The 22,746-nt window shown below is 39.7% G+C and overlaps 3 protein-coding genes across 9 annotated transcripts in view; 1 reads left to right on the top strand and 2 right to left on the bottom strand.

Moving 5' to 3' along the window:
• On the bottom strand, positions 1 to 4,300 carry ZBTB6 (zinc finger and BTB domain containing 6). 2 transcript variants are annotated; one of them, XM_027104936.1, is made up of 2 exons: positions 3,453 to 4,300; positions 1 to 2,325 (listed from the first exon to the last, which is right to left on the bottom strand). In XM_027104936.1, the coding sequence occupies exon 2, from the start codon at positions 2,314 to 2,316 to the stop codon at positions 1,042 to 1,044; it is 1,275 nt and encodes a 424-aa protein (XP_026960737.1). In that variant the 5' UTR covers positions 2,317 to 2,325; positions 3,453 to 4,300; the 3' UTR covers positions 1 to 1,041. The 2 variants fall into 2 exon arrangements, with proteins under 2 accessions (XP_026960737.1, XP_026960736.1); XM_027104935.1 differs by lacking the exon at positions 3,453 to 4,300 and adding an exon at positions 3,255 to 3,382.
• A 259-nt stretch (positions 4,301 to 4,559) lies between these two features.
• Positions 4,560 to 17,690, bottom strand: ZBTB26 (zinc finger and BTB domain containing 26). 6 transcript variants are annotated; one of them, XM_027104932.1, is made up of 3 exons: positions 17,579 to 17,690; positions 7,673 to 8,952; positions 4,560 to 5,566 (listed from the first exon to the last, which is right to left on the bottom strand). In XM_027104932.1, the coding sequence occupies exons 2-3, from the start codon at positions 8,940 to 8,942 to the stop codon at positions 5,496 to 5,498; spliced, it is 1,341 nt and encodes a 446-aa protein (XP_026960733.1). In that variant the 5' UTR covers positions 8,943 to 8,952; positions 17,579 to 17,690; the 3' UTR covers positions 4,560 to 5,495. The 6 variants fall into 6 exon arrangements, with proteins under 6 accessions (XP_026960733.1, XP_026960732.1, XP_026960730.1 ...); XM_027104931.1 differs by having other exon boundaries at positions 17,575 to 17,689; XM_027104929.1 differs by lacking the exon at positions 17,579 to 17,690 and adding an exon at positions 15,421 to 17,568.
• Positions 17,691 to 17,771: 81 nt separating this feature from the next.
• The window catches only part of RABGAP1 (RAB GTPase activating protein 1), a 170,955-nt gene continuing 165,980 nt past the window's right edge, over positions 17,772 to 22,746 (top strand). Inside the window, exon 1 of the mRNA XM_027104919.1 lies at positions 17,772 to 17,995. The gene's annotated coding sequence lies outside the window, so the exon portion shown is untranslated. The remainder of the gene's footprint in view (positions 17,996 to 22,746) is intronic.

Genomic DNA, 22,746 nt, shown 5'->3' with positions numbered 1-22,746 from the left:
AAAGAAATAAATCATAATTTTTTTTAAATAAAGAGGAACATACTATAAGGTTCCATTTATGATATTTCAGAAAAGGCAAAATTATAGTGATGGAGAACTGTTGCCTGGGTTTAGTGCTAGGATGAGGAGCTGACTACAAAGGGGAAGCATAAAGGAGTTTTGGAGGGTGATGGAATGTTCTGTATCCTAATTGCAGTGGTGGTTGCATAAATCTGTACATATGTAAAAATTCATAGAACTGTACACCAAAAACAAAGGTCAATTTTACTGTATGTTAACCAACAAATAAAATAAATTTCAAAAGGGAAACAAAAAATATCTTAGAGCTTCATGCCAATGGTATAATTCTACTGGCCACAAAATTATTAAATGTAACCGTATTAAATAAAATCAAGAAACCTAGGCCCAATTAATCATTTCTAAAATATGTATACTAACAACTCATGGAAATATTATTGTAAGGAATATTAGCTTATGTATAAGGAAAGTCTGCTACTTCCAAATGAATTTGAATTGTGTTTCTTTATGGTTTAAAACAATAGATACCTTGGTGTTTAGTTTGGAATCCAATAGAGTTAGTTAAAAAAAAATTCACCAGTCCTGTTTTTAAAATCACTAATAATGGGTAATAGCATGTTTTAAAATTTATTTTCTCTTCCCATTATCCTAATTTATTGAAGTTATGGTATGGTTGGATTTTACACTTCTATCAATTACCTAGAGACTCAAAGTCAGAATCTGGAAATAATGCTGGTCCTCTGTCACTAGAATCAAGAATATTTAAGAGGAACACTATTTCTCTAGGTAAACCACTGGGACTTATATATAATGTATGAGATGAGACAGCATCCTCTCAGCTTTAACATGTCTCCCACACTTTGGAACTGGTAGTACAAGTTCAGAAAGAATAACTTGTGTAGGTAGACCAAAAATAAGACCCAGAGATAGGGTTGGAAATGCAATATTACAAATGCTGCATTTCTATAGAAAGACTTGCCTAACAGAATGATGTAAGGCTTACATAGCAAGGTGTGATTCTAATTATAGTCGATTTTGCCTTTCCAGATCATGCCTGGGTAGTTTTTCGCCACTGCTTCTGCCATGGACAGAGGTTAAGTGCTTTTTGAGAGCAGATTTGTGCTTGAAATCCATGTCACAACAGTGGCATTTGTATGGCCGATCCCCACTGTGTATGTTCAAGTGGTCTTGAAGTGTGCTTTTAGCAGTAAATGTCTTCAGGCATACAGTACACTGAAAGGGCCGTATGCCCATGTGCCCTCGAATGTGCCGGTTGAGATTTTTCTTTTGTGTAAACGTCTTCCCACACTGTAAGCATAAGAACAGTTTATGCATCTTAAGGTGGCGCAGATAGTTTTCAACGTGAAGAAACCCCCGAGGGCACCGGGGGCACTGGTGCCTCAGGGAAAAAGCATCCTCTAGATTCTGAATCTCATTCACTGTACCATGACTTCCTTCAGTATTCTCACAAAATAAGCCCTGATCTTGATTCCCAGGAACTTCTGCCACTCTGCTCTCAACTGTAGAATTGATCAGTGAATGCTGTGTTTCCGAGAAATACATGCTTGCTTTTGAAGAGGTACAAGGCTGTGATAACTTCCCATTTTCTACATCCCCAGTACTGATAGATTCCACATGGAGGATACGAATTTCATTGTCTTTAAAACCTATGTCTACTGAAGACAGCTCTGGTGACTTCATTTCCTTTCTTTCTGATGTCAAGCTCTCTACTGCGGACTGTAAAGCATTGCTTTCTTCTTCTTTAACATGGAAATCTATGTTCACAGGACTATCCTCTGAAATTTCAATGATCTCACAGTCTTTATCTGAATTTTCTTCTTCATTCTTAACATCTGGATCAGAGGATTGACACAGGTCAGCATGTTGATTGTTATTTTTCATAGTAAGATCAATTTCCAGATATTTTGACAAAGCTTCTGTGCACTTTTCCACAATGTGAACCATCTGAAGGTAACTAGCAGCAGTCAAGTATTTCAAAAGCTCTTTCCTTTTAACTTCAAGTGCTCCAGTGTAGCAAGAGAGCAACAATTTTCTGCCAACTTCTGCACTCTGCAAGATGGTGATTCTGACATGTTTTGACTGCGTGAGTAAAAACTGATCTCTCATAAAAGTGGAGCAAGCAGCTAAAATCACCTTGTGCCCCTGGAACTCAGTGTCATTAATATAAATTGACACATCACAAAATAAATTCTGCTGTCTCAAGAGATTCATTTTCTGCAAGACTACATCTCCTTGCTGTTCAAACTGGAAGTGCAGAACATCAGACTCAGCAGCCATGGTCACAATCTAAGCAAAATAAAACATAAACATTGATGTAAGGATCGGGGATGCTTTCCTACACTGTGATAGTAAAAACAAACAATTCAAAAATCCTAAACCTAAACTGGGTAAAAGACAACTCAAATTCTAACCTGGGCGCTAAGAGTGAACCCCTATATAACCATCTCAAGACCCAGAAAAATAAAACGCATTTCTCTATGCTCTTGTGGTACATTTTTCATACTTTTGTTACAGAACTTATTACGTTGAATTGTACTCAACAGTTTCTATGTCTTTCTCCTCGACTAAACTGTATGTGCCTTGTGGTCAAGGACATTGTTAATGCCCACTACTAAGTGGACTTAACTCAGTTTCCCAAACTAGAAACCTTAATGTAATTTCCAAACTTCCTACGCCTCATCACTACTGCAGGTCTTCCTTCTGTTCACCTGGACCAATGCAGTCTCCTTGATACCACACTCTTCTACATTCCAAACTGCCCTCCTAAGTACCACCAGATTAACATCTTTTAAAACTTTTTTAAAAATTCTATTTTACTCTTCTGCTTTAAATCCTCCATTGCTCTCCTCTACCTCCAGGACAGCCTAACCTTCTTAGCAAATACAAGATCTTTCATTATTTGGCCTTCACCAACGTTATGGCTTTACCTTTCCTCTATCTTTTACACTGAAGCTTCTTTGATATTTAGATTTTCACCACTGGCCAGACAAGAAGACCCAATTACACCTCTGCACATGTTACATTCGCGCTTTCAGCTAGTGATTTGGCTGAAGGCTCAAATCAAGTAAGATTTATCCACCCGTCTCCCGGACAGAGTCAGTTGCTCTCAGAACACCACGAAAAGGAGCCTGGCTCATCTGAGTTCCTGCAGCGAGCACAGGGGCAGGCACAGAGCAGGGGCAGCTTCGGGAATATCTGTTGAACTGAATCCGTACCACAGGTGGCCTGGAAGATCCTCCAGTTCGCCACATAGGTCTTCCCGAGCCAAGCCTGCCAGGACCAAGGTCCTGACGGCCAGGTGCCTGCAGCACCCCTCCAGCCACTCCCGGGCCGCGCCTCGCTGCTGCCCTCCTCCTCCTCCGCCTCCTCCTCCGGCTTCCCCACCTGCCGGAGTTTCCCACGCGCTCACTCACCGACTCAGAAACCAGAGCCGAGCTTTCCACTGCAGCGGCGGCCCAGGCCGGAAGGTGGGGTCAGCCTGGGAGGAAACACATCCGGTGTCAACTAGCTTCATTCTTTACTGGGGCCCGCTGGGCGTCCCGGAAGGACATCCTGAGACAGTCTCCCTTACTCCCCCCACGCCTGGAATAACAGAAAAGCCCCCGAATTCTGGCAAGTCCCATCTCCCCTGTCCCACTTTCGGTACTCAAGCCGGTCCCCTCCGTGAGCTCTCTTCAACATCCGAATAGCAGACGGGTTGTGAAGTTGGGGTACGGCGCGTCTGTCAGAGTACCTAGCACCGGGACCCCTGGGAGGCCCTCCCGGATTATTAGGGTCCAGGTCCTCTGCTTACCCTGAAATATACAATTTAAAAGGTGGCGGAGGTAAGGAGAGGAGAGTGCCATCGGGATCAGTACTCGAGATTGCCTAGCTAATGCCCCATCAGGATCTGGATCCCACCTCACCGCTCAACCTATCGCTTCCTCCCCACGCCCCTACCCCTCTCACTTCCTTGGCAAACCCAGGCCTTCTATCTCAACCGTTGGCCCGGCTGTTCCTCCAACATGTCCTATCCCTCCTACCACTCATCCTTCAAAATCCCATTCATCCATCGTTCATAAATCACATCATCCCTGAAGCCAACCTGAACTGCCCGTGAATTACTTGGCTCCCAATTGGGAACCAGTAAACCCTTTGGCTGCCTTAGTGACGGCAATTATCGTACCTGTATTGAAATCTGTGTCCCACCTAGGCAGAGGTATTTAGGACAGTGACTTACTGCTCCTTGCATTCCCGAAGTCTAGAACTTAGTAGGCATCAAGGATTTGCCAAATGAAGGAATGTCTCAGCTAATTCTTAAAAGCAGTTGCTCCATCCCCTCAGTCAATAGCACAGGAGGAAGTAACTGACCCTAGTAACAATTTCTGGTTAGCCCAGATTTGCTTCTGAAGCCAAGCTCAGCGTGCTTGATTAATGTCTTTTCAAGAATAGGAGTGAAGAAAGCATTCCTGCATTCAAATTCAAGCAATTGGAAAGGGAAGCAGGAGGGGAGAGAGAAAATAAACCACTGACACCAGAGCTTTAATTGTCAAACTTTTATTAAGGAAACTTCCCCATAATAAGTGAAGAGGTAGTTCACAGTATGTCTAACATACAACAGATTTAGAACAGCTATTCACCAGCTGAAATAAAATGTTCTGGGTTGTTTGTTTAGGATAATATCTTAGAAGTAGTGACAATGGTCACCCTCCATTTATAGACCTTCTAATAAGGAAACTAAAACAAATTAAAACCACATCTGATTTACCTCAGAGCCACTTCAGTTTGGAGTTTGCCTTTAAAATTAAATAATAAATAAATAACTGTGACACAGTAATTTTTTAAAAACCAAACTATGGTAAAGAGAGCCCTCTCTCCTTTTTAGTTATCCTGGGGATCCATAAAATACAAATGCTGAATGTCTAAGGTTTTAAAAAATCTTCCTCCTCTACAAGAATACGACTAGTTTTGAAAGTCATCTTCCCCTGTAAAACATATTTGATATCAGTAACTTGACCACTTTGCAATACAATCTAAGAAACATGTATAAACAAAGAAAGAGAAAAGTCAAGTACCACCAAAATTAAGAAAATGTCTCACAGAAACAGAACACCTCTCCAGCCAAGAAATGGAAGACACTGTAAACCATGTCAGTAGTTTGCAGTTGAAAAAGGTGAGAACTAGAAGATTTAGTGATACAAAACCATCAAGATGCTAATTTAAAGTGATCAAAGAAAGCAAGGCAGTTTTCTTTATTCTTCCTAGGATAAAACCAAATTGACACCTTATCTCACTAAGACTACATGAGATTGTAAGCTCTGTGAGGGCAGGGACCATAGCAATCTTACCTTCATATCCTCAGTATCTAACATAGTGCCTGGCAATAGTAGGTGTTCAATAAATGTCTCTTGAATGTCTGAATGAATCCAGGAATAGTCTCCAACCAAAGAGACCAATCTTATTTGAACCCATGCCTTTTAGTCTTCAAACCAGTAACAAAAACAGGACATGAATGTAAGCAGAGGAAGCACTCCAACTTGAAATTTCCCTGTGATAAAATGATGTTCAGAGAAAATAGTGAAACATCCGTTAACATGTTAATGTCTCACTGTTGCATAGAATTGGTACTCTTTGGCTGGATCATAAAAAAACCAGAATGCTAGGCAGCATCATTAGACCATATAATGAGTGACATTAGGCATAGATACCTGTTAGTCTTATCACTCAATTTTATTCTCATTTAAAATCTTTTAACAAAAGGTAGAAATTATACTTCAAATCAGATTCACATATAAATGCATCAAATTATAACAACTTTAAGAACTCCCTCTGATTACTCAAGTTAAAACTAATTTTTGGTTTATCTGTACATGGACTCTCATAGCTCAGAAACAAAAACAGAAAATCCTGATGGAAACTAAATAAACACTGTTTCAAGACAAAATCAGTTTCACATTTGGATCCTTCTCACATTATTCTTACTTGTTCTTGCCCTTCCTAATCAACACCTAGCAAATCAGTCACTTGCTTAGGAAAAATGTAATATTCATCCTAACCAAAAAATAATTAACTTACAAAAATAAATCCTCTGTGATGTTTTATTTGCAAAATCCAGGATGTCTCAGAAAGCAAACAGTGATTCACAGAGGGGAAGCACAAACTAGGAACTTTTCATTAAGGTATTCTTGATCATGTACTAAATCTTTTTAAGCCAAGGGACAGTGAGAAGTGAGGAGACCGTAGCTCATATTTAGTTACTTATCTACTTTGGCTAACCTTGGCCAGGCCACCTCTTTGGGCCTTGGATATCCCAACTTAAAAAAAGAGAGGTGGACTAAATGATCTCTTAAGATTCTCTATGGACTCAAACACTCCTATTACCTAAATCTAACTCATGGGTCAGAAGCTAATAAGACTCAAAATTTTATTTCTGAACTATAACATGTGCTTTAGGAAGAACAGTTGTTTTGTTTTTCCATAATGGAAAATCAACTTTGTATTAGTGATCTATCAGAGGTGACAAGGTGGGACTATGTACCTTTATAAGAATATCTAAATGCAAAAACCTGATTGCTCCTGTGACTCACTTTTTTCATCCATTTTAGAAGTTAAGGTACACAAGGAAATGAGAATTCAGAGACTATTACAATACACTGGACAAAGCTCTGAAGGCCAAACTCACCTTACTGATGGCTAACTTCTAAAACAAAGCCTAGAGAATGACTCCAGATAGCCCCTTTTCAGAGAGACCATTACGCGTTAGCACACTTTAAATGTGCCTGGAGCAATCCTGACTTCAAAAGCATCCCCAAGTAAGTTAGAGGTTAATTATAAACATTTGGCTTCTTTTTGGGGAAGACCTCCCAAATAAGTACTGTTGTACAACTGTACTACTATCCTTTGTTGGTTATGCTCCCCATGCTGATTCCTAACTATCTGTCTGCAGGTGTTGCTAAAAATATTGTACTCTGGTCTATGTGAACTTCAATGATGTGAAGTTGGGCTATATACTGTCGAAAAGAGTACAGAATAATCTAAAATACTTTATAGCCAGCTCCAAGACAAGTACAAATTGTAGGAAGCAGATTCATTCATTTATCAGACACAGATGAATTATCAGTAGGCAAGGCAACTACAAATTCTATCACATATTCAGGCCAACAGCAATATCTCCTTATATCTCAGCTTATTTTCTGCCAATGAAAAATATTATTCGCTTCTCTTAGCATAGCATCTATTAGTGGATTGGAGGTGATATTATTAACTTGTTGGTACCTTCAGAATGTGCCCAGTGAAAAGTCTAAAACAGTGTCAGTCTAAGACATAAGTCAATGTTAGGTAGACAGGTGGAATACTCCTTGGGAAAGGAAACAGACATCACAGGATAAATAATTCAAAACAGAACATGGGAAGGGGCAAAAGGAAGGCAAGACCACTCCAAGTGGCAAGTTGCCTGGTCTATTAGTGCTTTGACTCACCCCTATGACTTCCAGAGCACAGAGGCTTTGGAGAAGTCAAATTCGCAAAATCACTCCTAAAAAGACTCAGACTATTGCCATGTTTGCAGTCAGTTCTAGTTAGGAGCATAAAGGCCCTACTCAATTCACACAAGTACTATCATTCCTTAAGTTCAGGACAGCTTGGGCCAGTTTACCTGCATCCAGGACCTGTGTCGCATCAGGCTGTGGCTGACACCCTTTAGAGTCTGTGACTGTTGTACATGCAAAAGAATCAAAGTCCACTGTGAGGTCTTGCACATTTCTTTCATTGGCATTATCAAAGCTGTTTTTGCCATGCAGCTGTTTAAGGTGTTTCCTCAAAACTGGCTTATGTGCAAAAACCATGTCACAATAGTTACACTTATGGGGCTTATCTCCACTGTGAAGGTTAAGATGATCCTGTAAGGAACACTTCTGAGAAAAGGTTTTCCCACAGATTTTACACTGGAAAGGTTTAATGCCGGCATGCACCCGCATGTGTCGATGAAGGTTGCCTTTCTGAGTAAAAGTCTTGCCGCAGAGTAGACACATAAAGAGTTTGTGCATTTTTAAATGGTTGGCGTAGTTCTCCAGGTGACGAAACACCCTGGTACACTTTGGGCATTGGTGATGCCACTGTAGGCCTTTGTCTACACCTCGAATATTAGGCCCAAAGACATCTTTTGAGGCCATGATGATGTTATCACTGCCTGTGTAAGACAGGGCATAATTGTGGAGGTGGTTTTGTTCTATTTCACTTACTCTGTTTTCCACAGTTGAATTTATCAGGGAGTGCTGGGGCTCTGATGAATGTAAAGCAGTGGGTTCAGAAGAAATAAACTGGTTCTGATCTTTTTTACTTCTAACCTCTGATACATCCCCAATAGATTCTACCTTAACAATCTGAATATCACTGTCCTCCATATCCATACTGTCTTCAGATGGATGGATACAAGGTGAGTCCTGCTTTGGGGAGCCTCTGGCATCTCCCTGATGTTCTTTTGACTGGGGAGAAGCACTCTGCGGTTCACATCCCTCTTTACTATCCATTGGTTGTTTTGGCTTTATAAACTTCCACAAGGCCTGTGTGCACCGTTCTACAATGTGGCTCATCTGAAGAAAACTCGCAGCCGTCAAGTAATTTACCAGTTCCATCTCAGGGAATTCCAGCACACCACTGTAACAGGATAAGAGCAATTGTCTCCCCACTTCGGAACTCTGTAATATGGAGATTTTCACCTCTCTGGAATCGTTCAGTAAAAATTGGTCTCTTAAGAAGGGGGAACCTGCAGCAAACACAATTTTATGCCCCTGTACCTCAATATCATCTATGAGAACTGTAACATCACAAAATTTATTCTCTTCTCTTAATTTGTTCATTTTTTGTAACATTGAATCTCCATAATTTTCAAACTTGAAGTGAAGGAGATCTGATCTTTCAGACATTTTGGCAGACCTAAAGAACAGAAATGTTAAAAAGGATGAATTTAAGAAAATACAAACAATTAAGAAAACCTGGATTTTCCTTCCAAAAACAAATTTGTGTTGTCATACCTGTTTATATGTATCTGAATAAAATTTTCCTTGAAAGAGGAAGCTAGTATAACTGCTTTCAAAGGCTGTTAAAAATTCCCTTAGCAACATCAAGTGTCAATTGCACCTAAGGAGTGGACTTGTATCCGTGTAAATAGCTTGGTATTCATTCAACTTTTTAAGACGCTTAATACAAGAACAGTGCTTGAGTTATTCCAAGGGCATTTTTTTTGCTTCTCAAATGATAATTCTATCAGGTTTCAAGAACTACCTAAAACATCCCAACAAGTAATAATGAAATAACTACTTTATTTTGCATGATACTGTGAACCTGCTTCTTCGAAGACAAAACACTCTTTTCCTTCGCTTTGTATTTTACTGCAGTGACATTGCTTGCCCCATTCTTGGGTAAACCCTCTTCTGTTTAAACTGATGTGAATTTACTCATACAAGTATTTCTGCAATAAAATGAAAGTCACATGCCTAAAGGGACAACTTTTAGACAGTGTCAAAGGCACAGGTCTTTATCCTGTGCATTTTGGACAAACCTAAACTCTTTCTTAAGAAACATTTCTTGATATATGAAGTAAATATTTGACATAGAAAAACCAGATGAGTCACTTGGTGGGAATCTGAGTAGGAGTAAGGTGGATCTAGTTAATCCTTACTAGATTCTATTCTTTCTTCCTTATCCCTATTTATCCATCATTACTCATCAACCGGACTACTAGAACTGATTCATAAATGTTCCTTGGTTCCAGCTTCTATTACCTCTAATCCAACTTCTACACCATCACACGTCATCTTTCAAAACCACAGATCTGATTATATCCAACTGCTCCCTAAAATCCTTCTGTGACCTCCCATTGTCTCCTGGATGAAGACTAACCTCTTGAATAGAACCTGATCAAGTAAATTTAAGAATAATTAAGGTAAACATTAGCATAAACCATTCAACCATGGAGAAGGTGTCTTTGCCAAAACTCTGTGTATTTGTCCCTTTATGAAGCAATTCCTTTGGAGAAAGTCCCCATGTTCTGATTCCATACTCTTCAAACGATTTTCTGATAACTTGGCTTCCCATGTGTCACTCTAAAGGGAAGGATGAATTAGCCATGGCAACATGATATTGTCAACACATTTATTATTTTTACAATGACAATCCACCAGTCTATATAGCAGTCTTCTGTGAGATCAGTAGGTATATCAGGTCTACCCCTGAGAAGCGGCTCTACAATCTCAGTGCATCAATAAATTCACCTTGAACTTCATGTATCCATCAACTCCGTAGTTGAGAATCAAGAGACAACCAGCTGTTCCTAGCAACATCTGGCCCCGAAGCCCAATCTTTATAATTTTATCTTCTAGAACACTGAATTACAAAGGCTCATAGAACACCAGCTCGTAAAGGCAGAATCTAGGTCTCACTCATATTGCTCAGTGCCTGGTTCATGACAGCACTCTACTGACTCCAAACCTTAGCAGTTATTTCTTTAGTCCATAACACTATTCCTAGCCAATTCTGACTCCTTTATTTCCTCTGAGGGCCCTTCCCTGACCCCTTAGATTAGAACAGTTGTCACTACTGGACCTATAACTAAGTGCTTCTAACATAACACTCAGGATACCAATACTTGTTCCTTCCCCCCAAACTGCAAGCTACATGGCATTAGAGAGAAGAATCTCCACCCTATTCAATGGAGCTAATGCTGGGAACCTGTATCTTCTAGGGCAAAACACTCTTTCCTTTGGCTTCAAATTCTACTTAATGCAGCCACATTACTGGCCAAACCCTCTTCTGTTCAAACTGGTGTGTATTCCCATCACCTGATATTGTACTAAACACACGGCAGGTGCTCAGTTTGCATTTGTTGAACCTATGCAATTCATTTGACAGTAGTAAGAAGCAAGAACTGCTGTTAGGAAGACCAATGCGGTGTCTGCATAAGCATTACAGGTCTGAGGCCACGAGAGCCTAGAAAGGAATGAAAATGAATAAGGAGCAAGGAAAAATAACAAAAAGATATTTCAAAAAGTTGGTAACTGGAGATAGAAAATGAAAAAAAGTAACGTGTAAAGGTTTTAAACTTAGGATTTCAGCCGAATTAAAATGTCATTGAAAGAGAGGTGAGATTTAGGAGGGGGAACTGGTATGGCACAGGTATATTAAAATATATTTATAAATAAATTATAAGCTTTCCCTTTGTATGGCACTCTGAGTGTACAGATAATGAAAAATCACAATGAAGATGAGAGGAGGGATGTAGAGAAGCAAATTCAGCATCATAGAAAAGGTGGTGAATATCAAATGAAAAGGAAAAATCTAGGAGACACAGGGACTATATCAGTAAACAAAGTGGCACAACTGTATTATCTATCTGTGGTCAGTTTTAGCAATTACAGTAGCTTAATATATTTGATCTGGAAACAGTGACTGTCCCAATTTATAACTAGAAATTATATAAATGACTGCTGTTCAAGTGGCCAAACAAAAGGGGCATTCTTACTTAGAGGTTTAGCTTGTCCTAAATTTACTGACAGGTCAGTATTTTCCTACTCACACCGAAAAATGAGCATTAATTGCTTCCATCTATAATATGACAGTACTTGTAATGCTTTAGACAACTATCCTCAGGGATTGTTCCTTGAAGTTCCAAAGACAGGAGTTGGAGTACAATTTCATTTACTTCCTATTCATCAGTCTCAAGAAACTTACCAACAGAAGCAGTCAAACAGGTATCTCAGGAAAGTGCTTGATTTGTCTGCTGTAGTCCAAGAATATGAGGAAAAATTATTCTGTTTAAGAAGTTTTCCTTAATGTCTCAGTCCACTGTATTGTCTCCCTTTGATAAACTCTTATTTCCAGGCCACACAGTTTATCCTTAATTGTTTCTTGTCACCAGTCTCTCTTTCCAACAGACTGTTAGTTACTTGAGGGCAAGGACCAACTGTTATTTTTACACAGCTCATTCAACAAAAACCATAATTAACTCTTAATGTTCCCTAGGAAATTATTATTGAGCTATGGTAGAGATGCTCTACATTATCATGATACCCTCTTTTGAGTGCCCTGGGGAAAATGTCTTTCTAGGGTTTGTTTCCAAAAAATAGTTTTAACAACATAAAACCAAATTTTAAACAAAATTTCTAAAATGTCAAAACAAAAAGGAACACTTGTTTCATATGAACTGGTTTAATTTTATTTAAAAATAAGAAAAATGATAGCTAATCTTTACTGAATCCTTGCTGAGTACCAGGTATAATGCCAAGTGCTTTACCCAAGTTGACCCATTTAATCCTCAAAATCTCTATGAGGTAGGTATTATTATCATCTCCACTTTGCCTATGAGGAAACCCAAGCTTGGTGAACATAAATAACTTGCTCAATTTAAGAGAGGTGGAAAGTATTAAATGTTAGAGGTAGAACTTGTGCCCAAGCTGCATGATGACAAAATTCATGTATGAAACTAGGCTAGCTGAAGTTTTATCTTATGCCTGTTAACTGTGTAACTGTTCAGATCTCCCTGCTCATATCCATTCAGCTGTACACTTATGATTGATATACTTTTGTGTATTTAGTTATGCTTCAATAAAAGTTTTATGTTTAAGAACAAAAAGTACAACGTAAAGCCAAATTTGTGTCAAGTCTAGAGGACTTTAATAGTAAAGCATTTATGTATTATCCTTGTCTTACCTTCCTTTCTCACTTATTTTAACTTTATATTATTTTTCTATCTTTTGTGTATTTATCTTTTTTTTTTTTTTAACATCTTTACTGGAGTATAATTGCTTTACAATGGTGTGTTAGTTTCTGCTTTATAACAAAGTGAATCAGCTATACATATACTGTGTATTTATCTTTTTTTTGTGTGTGTGGTACGTAGGCCTCTCACTGCTGTGGCCTCTCCCATTGAGGAGCACAGGCTCCGGACCCGCACGCTCAGAGGCCATGGCCCACGGGCCCAGCCGCTCCGCAGCATGTGGGATCCTCCCGGACCGGGGCATGAACCCGTGTCCCCTGCATCAGCAGGCGGACTCTCAACCACTGCGCCACCAGGGAAGCCCTGTATTTATCTTTGTAGAATGAAACTTAATGCCATTTACAAACAAGACTTAATAACATTATGAATATATTTGATTTTCAGACTCCCCAACTATAGTTAATTTATAACAGCAATTATTGATAATTGTCATAAAAATCTCTCACATAATTCTAGATTATAGCAGACCTTCTAGTAACTTAAAGAAAGTAAAGATCTGATCAGGTAGAATAGAGACTTGGTCCCCACATTCTGTTGATTCTTTCCTCAGAATGATTTCCAAATTCTCTCTCTATATTCTTACTACCATTGGCATGGCTCAGGTCCTTATCATCTGTTGTCTAGGTTACTGTGATTAAGTCTAAATACTGCTGAGTTTCTCTCAGCAAGTTTTAAATGACCCATTTCTCAAACATCAATGAAATAGGAATAGTCTCACTTAAGATCATTCTCTCTTTATTTATATTTACACAATTCTTCCATAATCATTTCCATAACAAATGTTTCAGCTAATTTGAAAATTTCCCTTTGTTCAAACAGGAGTAACTAGAAACGATCAGTGAATATTCTACGTTCAACAACGTTCACTGCCGTGCGATGGGCAGTGCAAAAATATCCATGTTTCTTATCTAAAATGCCTCTGATAATACTGATAAGGAAAACTTTTCTATTCTGTATAATAAACTCCAAAGCTGTATGTCAGTCTGTTTCCTCATCTACCTCATAAAAGTACCTTTATCTTTCAACTTAGCACTCACAGCTACTTGGAAATCTTTCTTCGTCTTTCATTAACACCATATGCCATTTTTCAAAGAGGTTGTAATAAACTACAGCTTTTCTCTCTATAAAACTCAATCATTTTCTTCTTTTGGGTAACTTTCATGACACTGCATTCTCCAAGGTCTCACTCTTTTGTAAGATTACAGAAATATACCCTTCTTGGAAAAATTTTTTAATATAGGTAAAGTACAAGCCCCCTTTCTCAGCCTCCTTCCACTCAGTTCTCAGTTGGTTCTAAGTTTCTTCCTTAATGACTCTCCCTCCCCTCCATTTTTTTTTTTTTTTTTTTTTTTTTTTGCGGTACGCGGGCCTCTCACTGTTGTGGCCTCTCCCGTTGCGGAGCACAGGCTCCGGACGCGCAGGCTCAGCGGCCATGGCTCACGAGCAGGGCACGAACCCGTGTTCCCTGCATTGGCAGGCGGACTCTCAACCACTGCGCCACAAGGGACGCCCTCCCTCCCCTCCATTTTTAAAACAACACTTCTATATCACAACATTTCTAGCCACAGAAAACAAAAAATAAAATTAGGTTTCTTACTTATAAACTATATATATATATTGTTTTGCAGTTTTCATTTATTGCTTTTGAGGGTTATTTATATTGAATAAACAGACCTAGTTGTTCATTCTTCTTAAACTGTTGTACAGAAGTGGGCAAGTGACTTAACTACTGGCCTCAGTTTTCCACCATTCTTTTGCTGATCTGTTCCTCAAGGGTTCACTAAATTGTGTAACGGTAAGTATATTCTTCAAAGCTTAGTCCTTGACTTTTTGCTGTTTTCTTAATGCTTACTTCCTCAGAAAGCCTGTCTTGGTTTCTCAATGTTTTATTACCTTCTCTATTTAAAAAATTCCTAACTCTCCATCCTCATGGCTAATCTTAATCAAACTTAACCTCAATTCAAGCTAATCAAAAATACCTGCCCTAGGCTACTACTCTATCACTTGAAATGCATGATATCTAAACTCTTAAACTGGCTAAAACTCAATAAGTCAAAAATAAAAGCTTATGGAGAATGGCTCTGAGAACAGTAGGCGTGGAAGCAAGAAAACCTGTTAGTATGCTATTACTTTAACAGATCAAGATAGAAATAATGAGGGCCTGAATAATATGGATACTGAGTGGAAATAATATGGATGGAGAGAGGAAACAGATCCTAGAAGATATTTCAAACAAAGAACTGATGGACTTGATGACCAAGGTGGGAAACAAGAGATGAAAGGTCAAGATGACTCCAAGATATTTGGTTTGAGAAACTGGGTATCTTTGACAGAGTGTCATTCAATAAGCTAGGGAATATTGGAGGGGATGACCATGGGTCAGGTGTTAAAATGTTTAACCAGAGGAGCCTGCATGACATTAAGGAGAAATCCATTAGCTAGCTGGATACAGCTCTGAAGCTGAAGAGGAGACCTGATTATAGATAATAAGTAATAGATGAAAGCATGACATAAACTGACCTAACTGTGAATGAAACTGACCTAAAATGGCACAGACTGGAAGAGAATCTAAGACAGAAGAAAAGAAATAAAAAACAAATACATAACACAAACATAAATCCATTACTTACCTTCTTCTCAATCTGGATCTCCTTCCAAGCCTCTCCATTTTTTTATTAATTGAGTCTATCTTTGCTTAAATTTTTCCCATTCTTTTGACTCCCATATTCAATCACTGCTTAGTGCAGTGGGTAAAACCACATTTCCTAGAATCAAAACCCTGCTCCACCACTTACTAGTTGTGTGACCTTGGGCAAGTTACTTAACCACTTCTGTTTTTCAGTTTTCCCACCTGTCAAAGAATATTACTTCATAGGGTTGTTATGGGAAATTAAATTAATTTTAAAGTAAATTCATTTTTAAAATTAAGTTAATTTTTAAAAGAACTTAGAATAGTGCCTGGAATTGTGCTTTATAAGCAAATGCAAGGTAAGTAAGTAAATAAAGCCTGTCAATTTTGTTTGTGAAATCCTTCATATGTGGCCTTTTTTTCATTCTCATTTGACACCAAACCACTTGAGGTCTGCATTATTTCATATATTATCACCTCATTACTCTATTAAAATCGCTTTATAAAAGGTCACTCATGATCTCTTGATAAAGAAATGCCATCTTTCCCCCCCTCATTCTCCAAATGCTCTGCATCAATTGTCCCAGTGGACCCTTCTCAGTATTCTCTTCTCTTGACTTCTGAGTCTTCTTGGTTGCTGGAACCCTTATATTTATCATCTACTTCTTATATTTTATCATCTACTTCTTATATTTTATCATCTACTTCTGTTTCTGCTGCTACACCAACTACTATTAGTTCTAAGTCTTCTTTCTGCTTTGTAAATGCAACCATTCCCCCCAAATATTCCCTTCTTTCTCAATAACCCCTTCCTGATGTCAGCTATTCCCATGGCTTCCACCTCTACGCTCTATGATAATTCAAACCTTTACCTCTAGCCACAGCATTTAGGTTGAGCTGCAGATTTGCATTTCCAACTTTATACTGGACAGCTCCATGTGGCTATCTCACTAGGCCTTCAAGTCAACATATCCAAAAAATGAATTTGTCATCTACACTAGGTTTATGGTTTTATTGCTGATAATGGCATTAACATTCTTCAAATACCACAGGCCTAAAACCTAAGACTCAGCTTTGATACTTCTTTCACCCTCAACATCCAATTTATTATAGAGTCTTTACAGCATTCACTACAGCATTACCTGCCTTCTTTCCAATAATACTGTCATAACTCCATTTCAGGATTTCATTACTTCTTACTAGACTGATCCCACTACTCCTTCAAAAGAATCTCCAATGAGAGCATCTAGACTTTAGCTAAAGAGTCCAGAATCAGTTTATAGAAATTCCTATCCTATAGGCTGACCTCCAGAACAAGATGGTTTTCTACGGTGCAAATCCGACTATACCAGTCTCCTGCTCAAAATTCTTCAAAAAGTAGCCACCTCCTTTAGGATTAAACCTTCACTATCTGGACCTCGGTCTACTTTCCCAGCCTCATATCTCATCCTTTGCACAAGAGCCCCGCGCCCCCCTCCTCCGCTTCCCACACAAGTTATGCTCAGTCATCCCTTCAGAGCATTGCAGCTGTTCCTCCTGTAGGAAAAGCCCTTCTCCACCTTATCCTCTCCAACAAATAAAATTGAGAAGTCACCTTCTTTCTTCAGCCTCCCCAGCAACTGCCCCTTGAACAGTTCATACATACATGACTGATTCATACATCGCAGGGGCACTCATTTGTTTTTATCTGGCTCTCAAACTTGACCCTGAAACTTGGAACAATATCTTACGAATTCCCAGTGCCTGACATAGCGCCAGAAATATAAAGGTGCTGTTGCCAGTGGCAAAAGACTAACCCAGCTTAGCACTCATAATGATTCTCGCGGGCTGGCCCTGAGGCCTTGCCATGGCCCAGATCTGGCACTTCCTACAAGATGCCAGAGTCGGGCGTTCAAGCAAACTGCGGTGCCCTCGGCTAGGGTCCCAAGAGGAGGTCCCTGGGGGCATCCTTAGGCTCCCCACTCCAGACGCTGGGAAGGGAAAGGGGCGGGGCACAGCATGGGCCGGGCCTAGGGCTCCATAAGTCCCCCCGGGCCTAGGCCAGCCCCTCGGTCCCCATCCCAGGGCAGGTCCCGGCCAATCCAGAGCCCCAAGGGGGCTCCATTTTGAGAGACCTCGTACCCCTACCCGGCGCTCCGGCCGCCTCCGCACTTACAGACCCAGGGGAAGGCCACCGTCAGGATCCGGCACCGCCAGGAGCTCCGGCCCCTCGGGGCTCCGGGAAGGGGGAGGGGCGGGGAACCCGAGCCAAAGGGGGACCCAACGGAACCGGAAGGGCAGCCCTCGCCGGACAAAGACAACTTCCAGGTCCTACGGTCCTCTCCGCCAATCGGAAGGCTGGGAGGGCGGCGGGCTCGGAGAGAGACTTTCGGCGCTGTGGGCGGGGAGCAAAGCGCGTGCCCCAGACTCCTGCGAGCATCTCCGCCCGTGAGTCGAGGTGCGGGTGCCGCGGCTCCTTAGCGTTTGGGGCTCAGGCCCCGCGCGCTTCGCTCCTTCTCAGCCGCTCCTCTCTAGCTGCGCCTCGGCTGTCCGCTGCCTGCGTGGGCCTGAAGGGTGCCTCCGCACTTAAAGTGTTGGTAAGCCCCTCCCGCCTAGGAATGTGGACTCGCCGCGTTGGGCCCAGGAAGTGGAGGGAAGGAAGTTTACCTCCCTCGCTTTTTGGATGTTGGTGTTTCCCAGGGATCTGCATTCTCCGTAACCTACTACGTGCTGACTATTCACAGATCTCTTTCGCAAGACCAGACAGCTCTCTTGAGCTCCAGGGTCAGCTGCCTAGAAGACATCTCCAGCTGGTTGTCCAGTGTTAATGTACCTTTGAACTCAAGTACATCCGCAGACCTGCTTCTTATCTCCTGTAGTCCTTGTGTTGGTGGACGGCATCATACACGCAGTCCTGCCCACCAGTAAACTTCAGTACCATTCTAGAGCCCTTTTCCATCTTGCCAGTCCAATGGCTCTCTGGCTTCTCCTCCTTTTTAGGGGGTGGAGAGGGAGGATATTGTGGTAAAACATGAATAGTATTTACCATTTTAATCATTTGTAAGTGTGAAGTTCCATGGCATTAAGTACATTCACAATATTGTAACCGTCACCGCTGCTATAGTCAACTTCATTCTTTTGCATGTCGTTATCGTTTTTCCAGCACCGTTTTTGAAAAGTCTGTCCTTTCCCCATTGAATGGGCTTGTCACCTTTGTTGAAAATCAACTGACCATGTGTGTGAGAATTTATTGCTGGGCTGTCTATTCTATTACATGTGACTGAAGCTCTTACACTAGTACCATATTCTTTTAATTACTGTAGCTTTGTAGTAAGTTTGTAAGTGAGGAAGTATGAGGCCTTCAACTTTATTCTTTTTTCCAGATTGTTTTGGCTATGCCAGGCCCTTGAAATTCCATATGAATTTGAGGATCAGCTTTTACATTTTTGAGAAAAAGCCTGTTGTAATTTTGATAGCGATTGTGTTGAATCTGTAGATCACTTTGGGTAATATTGCCATCTTAATTTTAAGTCTTCCTGTCTAAACATGAAATGTCTTTCCACGTACTTAGGTCTTCATTAATTTCTTTCAGCAGTGTTTTCTAGTTTTCAGGGTATTTAATTCTTTTTGATAATATTATAAATGAAATTGCTTTCTTAATTTCCTTTTCATATTGTTGCTAGTGTGTAGAAACACAACTGATTTTTGGTGTTGGTCTTGTACCCAACAACGCTTCTGAATTTGTTTTTTGGCTCTACAAGCTTTCTTGTGGATTCTTTGGGTTTTTTTATATGTATGATTATGTTGCCTGTGAATATAGTTTTACCTCTTTGTTTACAATTTGGATGCCTTTTATTTCTTGTCTAATAGTTCTGGCTAGAACTTCCACTACAATGTTGAATAGCAGCAGTGAAAGGAGGCATCCTTGACTTGTTCATGAGTTGTTCTTAGAGGTGTAGGTAAGCTACTGATTTAGATGTGGGTTTTTCAGATACTTTTATCATGTTGAGGAATTTTCCCTCTGTAACTACTTTTCTGAAAGATCTTATCATGAAAAGGCATTGTATTCTGTCAGATGACTTTTCAGCATCAATTGAGATGATCATGAGGTTTTTTCCCTTAGTTCTTATTAATGAGATACATTACGTTGGTTGATCTTATGGTAAACCACTCTTGCGTTCTTGGGATAAATCCCACTTGGTCATGGGGAATAATCCTGTTAGTATGCTGTTGGATTTGATTTCCTTTTATGTTGTTGAGGATTTTTGCACCTATATGCATAAGAGACATTGGTATATAATTTTCTTGTGATGCGTTTATTTAGCTTTGGTGTCAGGATAATGAGGGGCTCATGAGATTAGAAAGCATTCCCTCTTCATCAGTTTTTTGGAAGAGTTTGAGAAGGATTGGTATTAATTCTTAATTAAATATTTTAATTAAATTAAATATTTGGTACAATTCACTGGTGAAGCCATCTGGTGCAAGACTGTTCTTTTTTGGGAGGTTTTTGATTACACACTCAATCTCTTGTTATAAGTATGTTGAGATTTTCTAATTTTTCTGGAATCCATTTATAATAAATAATTTGTGTGTTTCAAGGAATTTGCCCATTGTTTTCTAGGTTGATTTTTGTTGATCTTTTCAAAGAAACAACTCTTGGTTTCATTGATTTTTTTTTTTCTCTCTCTTTTTTTTTTTTTTGTTTTTTTTCCATTCCGTTTTATTTCCTTACTTCTTCTAGCTTTGGGTTTAGTTTGTTCTTTTTCGTATTTCATAAGGTGTAAAGTTAGGGTATTTTGAGATTTTTCTTTTTTGTGTGTGTGTGTGCGTGTGGTACGCGGGCCTCTCACTGCTGTGGCCTCTCCCGTTACAGAGCACAGGCTCCGGACGTGCAGGCTCAGCGGCCATGGCTCACAGGCCCAGCTGCTTCGCGGCATGTGGGATCCTCCCGACCCGGGCACGAACCCGTGTCCCCTGCATTGGCAGGCGGACTCTCAACCACTGCGCCACCAGGGAAGCCCGAGATTTTTCTTGTTTTTTAATGTAGCCATTTACAACTATAAATTTCTCTAATTACTGTTTGCATTGTATCCTATAAGTTTTGTATGTTTTTATCATTTTTACTCATTTTCAAGTACATTCTAATTTCCCTTTTGAGGTCTTCTTTGACCCATTTGTTCTTTAAGAATGTGTTTCTAATTTCCACATATTTTGAATTTTCCAGTTTTCCTTCTGTTACTGATTTCTAACTTCATCCCATTGTAGTTGGAGAAGATACTTTGTATAATACCTATCTTTTAAAATCTATTGACACTTGTTTTATGGCCTAATGTATGGCCTGTCCTGGAGAATGTCCCATGTGAACTTGAAAAGAATGTGTATTCTGCTGTTGTTCAATGGAATGTTCTGTACACTTCTGTTAGGTTCAGTTGGTTTATTGTGATGTTCAAGTCCTCTAATGCCTAACTTATCTTTATCTGGTTGTTCTATTCATTATTGAATGTGGGCTGTTGAAGTTTCTAATTATTATTGTAGAATTGTTTATTCCTCCCTTTAATTCTGGTTATTTTTGCTTCATATATTTTGAAAGTCTCTTCTAGTTATGTAAATGTTTATAATTTTTATATAATCTTGCTCTTTTGAACCTTTTATTAATATATAATGACCTTCTTTGTCTCGTGTAACCTTTTTAAAGTCATTTTGTATGACCTTAGTATAACCTTCCCAGCTCCCTTTTGGTTAGTACTCGCATGGAATATCTTCTCTTTTCTTTTTTTTCCACTTTTAACTTGTTAATATCTTTGGCTCTAAAGTGAGTATTTTCTAGACTGCATATAGATGGATCATGTTTTTGTTTTTGTTTTATCCATTCTGCCCATCTCTGTCTTTTGATTGGTGAGTTTATGCCATTTACATTTAAAGTAACTACGGATAAGGAGGGACTTATTTCTGCCATTTTGCTATTTGTCTTCTATAGGCCTTATAGCTTTTGTGTCTTTCATTTCTTCCATTACTGCCTTTTTCTGTGTTTGATTTTTTGTAGTGAAAAGTTTTGATTTATTTCTGATTTCCTTCTTTGTATATCCTATGGACATTTCCTTTGTGGTTGCTATAGGAATTACATTTAACAGCCCAAATTTATAACAATATAATTAAATTGATACCAACTTTAGTAGCATACAAAAACTCTCCTATACAGCTCTGTCTCCTCTTTCTGTTCTTGATGCTACAGATTACATCTTTATACATTGTGTTTGTAATAAATTAGACTAATATTTTTATGCATTTGTCTTTTAAATCATGTAGAAAATAAAAATGGAGTTAAACAATAATTACAATTATAATTGCCCATATATTTATCTTTACCGGAGATCTTTATTTCTTCATATGGCTTTAAATATTGTTGAGCATCCTTTCATTTCAATGTGAAGGATTCCCATCAGCATTTCCTGAAGGGTGGTTTTAGTGGTAATGAACTCCCTTAGCTTTTTTTAAAATCAGAGAATGTCTTAATTTCTCCCTCATTTTTTTTTTTTTTTTTGTGGTACGCGGGCCTCTCACTGTCGTGGCCTCTCCCGTTGCGGAGCACAGGCTCCGGACGTGCAGGCTCAGCGGCCATGGCTCACGGGCCCAGCCGCTCCGCGGCATGTGGGATCTTCCCGGACCGGGGCACGAACCCGTGTCCCCTGCATCGGCAGGCGGACTCCCAACCACTGTGCCACCAGGGAAGCCCTCTCCCTCATTTTTGAAGGACAATTTTGCTAGATACAGATCTGTCAACAGTCCTTTTCTTTCACTGCTTTGAATATTATCAACCTACTGTCTTCCAGACTCTAAGGTTTAAGATGAGAAATTGTCTGATAATCTTATTGAAGATCCCTTATATGTGATGAGTATTCTCTCTTGTTGCCTTTCGGATTCTCTCTTTTCTTTGGTTTTCTACAGTTAGATTATTATCCTTTCTCCCCTTTCTCTCTCTCTTCTCCTCTTGGGATGCTTACAGTGGTATGTTGTTTCTCTTGACAGTGTCCTACAGATCCTTTAGGCTCTGTTCACTTTCACATTTCTTTCTTTTTCTGTTCCTCAGACGGAGTAGGAAGGACATGGAATCCATCTCTCTACCCAACAATCGTACTGGCAGAAACTGAAGTAACTGTTTTGGAACTCTGGAGTCTATTTGAATGCTTGCATGTTCCAGGGGAAAATTTGGTTGGTCAATTGAGGTTAATTTCAGTCAATGTGAGCCTTTAGTGTGATAGCACCTACTCATTCCTACTCCTCAACCCTGTGGAGGCAGTCATGTTTATATTCCTGGTATGGCTTGCTGGAGCCAGGGTGGGAAATAAGA

The sequence above is a fragment of the Aethalodelphis obliquidens genome, unplaced genomic scaffold, assembly GCF_003676395.1.
Source record: "Aethalodelphis obliquidens isolate GAN/ISIS:26980383/991018 unplaced genomic scaffold, ASM367639v1 scaffold7, whole genome shotgun sequence".
NCBI lineage: Eukaryota > Metazoa > Chordata > Mammalia > Artiodactyla > Delphinidae > Aethalodelphis > Aethalodelphis obliquidens.
Note: the sequence above shows the minus strand (reverse complement) of the source record. Positions and strands in the feature narration are given on the sequence as shown.

Bases quoted from the DNA above. Each gene is read 5' to 3' on its own strand.
- ZBTB6 (XM_027104935.1), bottom strand. From the start codon at position 3,290: ATGTGGCGAACTGGAGGATCTTCCAGGCCACCTGTG. The intron at 2,326-3,254 runs GTACGGATTCAG...TATTTTGCTTAG, and splicing joins GATCTTCCAGGCCACCTGTG to ATTGTGACCATGGCTGCTGA.
- ZBTB26 (XM_027104929.1), bottom strand. From the start codon at position 15,458: ATGGAGAGGCTTGGAAGGAGATCCAGATTGAGAAGAAG. The intron at 8,953-15,420 runs GTAAGTAATGGA...TCTGTTCTTTAG, and splicing joins AGATCCAGATTGAGAAGAAG to GTCTGCCAAAATGTCTGAAA. The intron at 5,567-7,672 runs GTAAACTGGCCC...ATTTTATCACAG, and splicing joins GACACAGGTCCTGGATGCAG to GGAAATTTCAAGTTGGAGTG.